The sequence below is a fragment of the Hyperolius riggenbachi genome, chromosome 9 (genome assembly GCF_040937935.1).
Source record: "Hyperolius riggenbachi isolate aHypRig1 chromosome 9, aHypRig1.pri, whole genome shotgun sequence".
Lineage (NCBI taxonomy): Eukaryota > Metazoa > Chordata > Amphibia > Anura > Hyperoliidae > Hyperolius > Hyperolius riggenbachi.
Genome location: NC_090654.1, coordinates 101221644 through 101229348, shown reverse-complemented (window position 1 = coordinate 101229348; position 7705 = coordinate 101221644). Strand labels below are relative to the sequence as shown.

At 43.6% G+C, this 7705-nt stretch overlaps 1 protein-coding gene across 1 annotated transcript in view; it reads left to right on the top strand.

The window, feature by feature from the left end:
* Positions 1–5980: 5980 nt before the first annotated feature.
* Positions 5981–7705, top strand: part of LOC137531687 (phospholipase A2 inhibitor and Ly6/PLAUR domain-containing protein-like) — a 35232-nt gene continuing 33507 nt past the window's right edge. The window contains exon 1 of the mRNA XM_068251641.1: positions 5981–6061. Within this exon, the coding sequence (XP_068107742.1) occupies positions 6010–6061 (52 nt within the window). The 5' untranslated portion in view covers positions 5981–6009. The remainder of the gene's footprint in view (positions 6062–7705) is intronic.

Sequence of the window (7705 nt, the reverse complement as noted above, 5' to 3'; positions counted from 1 at the left end):
TAATTGTACCAGTCCCAAAAAAAACAGGCAGTTCCGAGCACAATAACTTCCGCCCAGTGGCCCTAACCTCTAACATCATGAAGCTCCTCGAGCGGCTGGTCCTTGCCCACCTGAAGAGGTCCACAGACGCCCTTTTAGACCCGCTCCAATTTGCATATAGGGCAAACAGATCCGTGGAGGATGCCATCAATGTCAGCGTGGCACACATCACTGAGCACTTAGACAGGCCGGCCTCCTATGCCAGGATCCTGTTCCTAGACTTTAGCTCAGCGTTCAACACGATCTGCCCTGACATCCTGATCACCAATCTGACACAGCTCGGAGTTGATCCCACTCTCCGAGCATGGATCAAGGACTTCCTGACAAATAGAACACAACAGGTGAAGCTCGGCAACTATTACTCCAGCATTCGAACCACCAATACTGGGGCTCCACAAGGCTGTGTTCTGTCACCTCTACTGTTCTCCCTTTATACCAACGACTGTATCTCATCCGCTGACTCTGTGAAGGTCATCAAATTTGCGGATGACACCACCATTATTGGCCTAATTGGAAGCAACGGAGAGCATGAATACCGGAGCGAGGTCGAGAGAATATGCAATTGGTGCAGGGAGAACAACCTAGTTCTCAACACAGCAAAGACTGTTGAACTAGTTGTAGACTTCAGGAGGAACCCTCCCCCCCCCCCTCGCCTGTCCTCATTGGAGGAACAGAAGTTTCTATAGTGTCATCGGTTCGGTTCCTCGGCACGACTCTCACCAATAATCTGAAATGGGGGCAGAACACCACTAAAATTCAAAAGAAATCCCAACAGAGGCTGTTCTTCCTGCGCCAACTGAAGAGATTTGGCATGCCACGGGAGCTGCTGGCCAGCTTCTATACCGCCACCATAGAATCCATCCTCTGCTCCTCAGTCATTGTTTGGTACGCGGGTGCATCGGCCAGTGATAAACATAAACTGCAGAGGGTCATAGCTGATGCAGAGAGAATCATCGGGTCTCCTCTTCCACCTCTTGATCTCCTCCACTCCGCTAGATTGAGTAAGAGGGCCACCATGATCTCCCGTGACCCCTCTCACCCTGGCAGCCACTACTTCAGGCTCCTCCCGTTGGGCCGCCGCTTCAGGACTATACCATCCAAAACCACCAGGCGGAAGAACACCTTCTTTCCCCAGGCCGTTCGGTCACTGAACTCTGACTTTCCCCAGTCCGGCCTGCACTCATAATTGCCGGGTCGACAGCTGGTCCCCGTCGCTGCCTCCTCTGTATATCTGATTACTGCATTTCAAATTGTATGTGCTGTTGTATCTGTCTATGCCATGTGTACCACAAATAATTCCGATTATGGTTCTTGCTGTACTTGGCGAAATAAAACTGATTCTGATTCTGATTCTGATTCTGATTACTGCACTTTTGTGCATCATCACCACAATGATGTGGCAGGTTTTGTGAGGAGTGGGGTGGGGTAATACATACCTATGTTCTGTACATATCAGCAGGTCTTTATCTCAATTCCTCATGAAAAGGACCTCTGCCAAGTGGGCAGAGGAGTATGGGAAATCATGTGATCCCTTCCGCTCTGCTAGAGGCCTACCAGTGACTTGTGGTCAGTGCTTGTTCCGTTATTTGATATACTGTACAGAATTAGCATAAAAAAAAGAGTTTTAGTTGTGTATATTATCAAAAGTATAAAGTGAAACATTTAATGTGTCATATAAAAAGACCGACACTTCAAACACCAACAAGATAAGTCATGGTAATTGAAAGGTTGTAATAATGTGCTGCTTAAATCACCCCGATATTAAAATATATACAGCACATCACAATTTCTTAAAAATGACACCATTGCTTCAACTAGTCAGCAGCACATTCCTCCAGACAGTGCTTTACAGATACATTAATAATTAACACTCTAGAAGTTCCAGGCACCTGAATACAAAACCTGTATTTCAATACCCAGTTGGTATATTACCATACAAGCCACTGTGACAGAGATCTGAAGACTCAGACCTATTCATGCATTGTTGTTAAAAAACCTGGTCTATTGAGAAATTAACACATGTAACAAAGTCTACCTCTGCCAGTTGTTTACAGAATAACAAATCCTATTGTCTCTGCTGTCTGTACCATGTCTATGCTATTGTTTCAAATATTTTCTATGTGCACTCCGGTCTAATCTGGTTTTTCCCTAACATCAGGGTGTATATAAGATTGACCTGTAAATAAAGATTTCAGATGCTGTTCCACCAATTTAAGTGTTTGTGGTTATGTATCTCCCAGCTGGAAGAGAGGGTATTCACTTGGATTGGGGGAGAACTTTAACCTGGGTTGCAGATTATTCTGCTAAGTCATCTTGTAGCTGCCTCCGCTGAAACTGAGCTAACAGTAATAAAATTCAGCGTTGCCTGATCATCTATTGAAGGGATTGTATAAGTTGCATCATATGATCACGGAGATATGTACTGTATGACTCTGAAAAAATGTGTGTCAGATTGCCATTATTACCGTGACGTGACGTACCTTGCTGCTTCCTTATGGATCTGTCCTTTTATATGAACTTAACGCAACTAAAACCCGTGTTTTTTTATGCTTATTCTGGAATGCCACAGGTTCAAACATGGGATCATGTCTCTCTAGAATAGAAGCTTTGGGTGATTAACCACAGCTCAGTACATATGCCTTGAATCAGTGGGCAAAGCTGGTCATTGCTGACATTCTGTAATTCATGGATGCCATCTGGAGTGTACAGTAAGCAATGTACTTACTGTGAAATCTGTCATTTATCATAATGAATAGTCACCTTAACAGTAGGAAAGGCATATGCTAAGCAGCTTATGGTTGCAGGATACATGTATTTGTAAAGCCACTTTAAGGGAAGATTGAGTCCAACAAATTTTCAGTTGGATTTTTGGAGTCAAACATGAAGTGAGTTGATGCTTTGGTCCATTCACTAATTGGTCCATTCACTAATCACCACCTACTACCAATCTGTCTTTTTGTCGCAAATGCACCCTGATGAAAATCGCTCTTGAAAAAACTCAAGATGCACGAAACCGAGGGCCACTGAAAGTGTAAATGGTATACAGAGAACCAAACAACAAAGAAGAGACAACCAACTACAAAGAAGATGTAGATCACAAGCTTGTCAACACTCCAGATCTATACAGGTGTTGTCACAGGTGGTCACTCTACAAAGGATACAAAATAAAGGGTAAAAAAACAAAACCTACCACCCAAGTGGGCTAGTTTTGCTAGAATTTAACCACTTGAGTACCACAGGCTTACACCCCCCCTAGTGACCAGGCCATTTTTTACAATTCAGCACACTGCAGCTTTAGCAGTTTATTACTCGGCCATACAACTTAGAAGCCAAATAAATCTTGTCTCCTTGTTGGTGGGATCTGATTGCTGCTGCAATTTTTTTTATACATTTTATTTTATTTTTTTTAATTATTAAATTATGCTTTTTTTTAATTTCCTTCTTCCACCTTCCCTCCCTCCCTCTGAGATCCAGCGCTTTGATCACCTATGAGAGGGATCCTATTGTGAATCAAGTGACACAGCTGTACCCAGTACAGTGCTGCGCTAGATCGCAGCGATGTATAAAAGAAAATGACTGCTTTTTTTCTCCCAACAGCATGCCAGCTCCGATCGTGGCTGGCAGGCTGTCTACAGAGTGGAGCTCCGTAACTCAGCGTGGATAAGTGTGGATGCGCACGCATTCCCTGCTAATCTCTGCCTACAGGAACTGACGCCAGTTAGCGTTAGGCGGTCCTGTAGCTGCCACCCTCTCACCACCATGGGGTTAGGCGGTGGGGAGGGGGTTAAGGAAGATCAAAAAAAATATATATGAGCTAAAAACAGGTTATAAGGAGGAAGGGTAGTGGACTTACCTCTGCCAAGGATGACCACAGGTATCTTGTGTGTCTAATAAAAATGTGTTACCTTAGTTATGGTAAGCCTTTAAGAAGGCCACCATTCTTCCTCCTTTTAACTTATTTTAGTTAATTTTTATCATTTTAGCACCTATATACTACTATACCTTCATGAAGAAGCATTACAAAAATCTCAACTGCTAGGCAGATAAAGTGAATGATTTTGCCAGTTCAGATCCAGCTGGTTTTTTTTTGTTTTTTTTTCTTTTGCCATTCTATATCTCTGCTGAGCCAATTACTTTAACCACCCTGGCGTTCTATTAAGATCGCCAGGGCGGCTGCAGGAGGGTTTTTTTTTTTATAAACTGAAAGTTGGCTGTATGAAAGCCCACTAGAGGACGCTCCTAACGCATACTTCTGATCGCCTCCGGCGTCAGAAGTAACAAGAAGGGCCGCAATGAGCGGCCTCCTTGTTTTGCTTTCCTCGTCGCCATGGCGACGAGCAGAGTGACGTCATGGACGTCAGCCGACGTCCTGACGTCAGCCGCCTCCGATCCAGCCCTTAGTGCTGGCCGAAACTGATTGGTCCGGCTGCGCAGGGCTCGGGCGGCTGCGGGGACCCTCTTTTGCCGCTGCTTGCGGCGGATCGCCGCAGAGCGGCGGCGATCAGGTAGCACACGCGACTGGCAAAGTGCCGGCTGCGTGTGCACCTTTTTATTTGAAGAAAATCGGCCCAGCAGGGCCTGAGCGGCACCCTCCGGCGGTAATGGACGAGCTGAGCTCGTCCATACCGCTAAGGAGGTTAACAAAGACACTGCTGTAGCAAGGTTCCAAGTAATATTGTTGGTCGAATTTAAGAACCCAAACACACATTCTGCACCTTTTCAGCTGGAAACAGCGGACGTGGTGTGCGTTTCATTGAACTCTGATACTTCCTTCTTCCAGCTTAGAGGGAGGAAGTATTGGCATTAAATGAGATGCACTCTGTCCTGCTGTGTCGTGCTGAAATGGTGCTGAATGTGTGTGTTTGGATTCTGAACCACATGGTGCCAGATTCGAACACCAACACTAGTACCAAGTAAAATAATCTGCATGTGCTTTCCCTCTGAAAATGTGTACAGTGATACTAATCTGGTTATTCAGACAGTCATTAAGGGCTACTTTAACAAACATGGCTGCTACCATACTCAACTAAACAGCCTTCTTTGCACAAACCTTGAGTTGTTATTGCATGTTTATGGAAATATAGGATATTGCTGAATTCACAATATATTCAGTGTTCCTTCCATCCTTATAACACACACTCCACATACAGTATATCTGCCGAAATACCCCATTATACACCTTTGTTGGCATTTATTGGCCTCTAATAATGGTGGCAGTGCTCTATAGAAGTTTTGCCCATTATTATGAAAGCTTTTGGGTTTGCAGTATGACTTTTTTCCAGGGATAACTTTTACTCCCTTATTATGCCAACCCTGGATGCAGGACTTAGTACACTATTGGGGTTTTGTTTTTGTTATGCAGTATATCTTGAAGTGCTAGCAGGGGCTTAACTACAGGGAAGCAACCCTGGGGGGGAGGAGCTTTAAGGGGGCCCCAACTACTACTTTACTCCCTACAAAAAAGGCGCCCAACCTTCAGATCAGGTGTTTTTGTGGCTACACTTGTTATGGGTGTAAAGATTATGATGTCCACACTTGTTTCATGACTCTTGCAAGATAGGCCCCCCGGCTGTGAGGGTCACCAGGGGCAGGCAATGGAAAGGGTGTGAAGTTTTTGGGGCCCCATCAAGGTTTTGCTGGGGGCCCCATGATTTCTAGTTTTGCCCTTGCTACAGTCTTGCTCAGAGCAGAGTATATGATCACTCTTTAGCCAACAAAGATTTTTCTGCTGTCAAACTGGCTTGTTGTATAAATCAGTACAAAGTGGACAATCCAGACTTTCCTTACCCCTGGGCACCTCTGCATTCTTGACCCTGCAGTTAAGTTCTCATGAGAGTTTATTTTATGAAAAGGCAATTCCAGTGCAGCACGTACAGGTATTACCCAACCTCTGCTGTAATAGATTTTTGGTAATATTCCCTTGCTCTTCTTGTACATTTTGTATTAGAACATCGAGAGGCACTGAGAGCCATGAAGTCACTCCTGCTTCTCCTCAGTCTTCTGCTATCTCTGGTGACTCTAGGTGGGTGTCTTAGCTATCAGCTAAATAGGTTATTCCATCTATATTTGTGTGTAGACAACATTAATTTTGTTCTATTTTTATTTTTTTATGTTAGTTTATGTTAGAGAAAATAATTTATGGAACAAATTTACCTGATTCAGAGCAAATTCACCGGACATAGCCACTGATTGCCTAATTGGTAAATTGCTGAAAAGAGCTTGTACTGGCCATCACCAAGTGTATGAGTTGTTATACCGTTATTTGTACAATATATTTTCACAAAAGCAAGACAAAAAAACCCCTATCAAAATAAGTTGTTTCTAAATAATCACCATTTTATGTTCATTTTGCTAACAAATTGTTAATACTTTTTTAAATGCCAGGCCTTTTTACCAAGTTGTTTTACATTTCTCCACCTTATCTATAAAAAAACTGTTCAGATCCCAACAAGCAAAAAATGCCTCCTAAATATGCTTTATGAATTTACTTAAGTTTGATATTGTTTTTTCTTACCCACTTTTTTTCTTTTTCGCTTGTTAAAAGGTATTTGCAAAAAAAAAAAAAAAAAGTATTTTGCAAACAAGATGAGAAAATATCTCCTGTGGGAAAGCTCAGCAGAAAAGCCTATTGAATCAGGGTGAATTTGTCTCATGGTATCAAGAGAAAAACTTTCACTTAGCTTGTTTTAACTTCAATATTCAATAATTTTCACGAAAATGTGGATTTTTCAAACTTCATTGAACTTGACTGGGTATTTGAAGTAAGAAAAGGCAAGGTGAAAATGTCCACATTTGGGCCCATATGCAATTCATTTTTTCACCTGAGTTTTCTCCTAGGAGAGAATATTTCATCTTCTGTATAAAATAACTTTTCAGCACTCTGCAATTGAAAAATACCAAAAGCAGGCGTAAAAGTACCGTCATGTGAAGGATTGAGGAATAGCCGCCGCGTGCTCTGACGGCGTGGCGGCTACTTCCGCGTCCAGTCCGGCGGTTTACGCGCGGCGACATGTGTCTGATTTGGTACAGCCTTTCTGTGCACATAGGCTGAGGAATACACACGCGCGTGCGGAAAGACAGAAGCTTTATGGGAAGCAGAGAGGGATCAGCTGACTCCCTTAGTCAGCTGATCCCAGGATGCATGCGGATTGGCTGGAGGAGACTGGGCGGCGCTGATCAGCGCTGCACTATATAACCACTCGTCCCTCAGTCTCACGTTGTCTGCCATTGCAAATGCTTTATGTGTTGGCACACAGACCTCAGTCACATCCCACAGTGTGTTAGAACCGGGAGGACCTGGGAATTCACACTGAGCTAGATTATTCTCGCTATGTTATGTTATAGACTAGTTCCAGGGTGTTGTGACTACGGACCTCACACCCAAGCCTAGGATACTGTGTCAATGTTATGCTATGCTATAGACTAGTTCCAGGGTGTTGTGACTACGGACCTCACACCCAAGCCTAGGATACTGTGTCAATGCTATGTTATGCTATAGACTAGTTCCAGGGTGTTGTGACTACGGACCTCACACCCAAGCCTAGGATACTGTGTCAATGTTATGCTATGCTATAGACTAGTTCCAGGGTGTTGTGACTACGGACCTCACACCCAAGCCTAGGATACTGTGTCAATGCTATGTTATGCTATAGAATAGTTCCAGGGT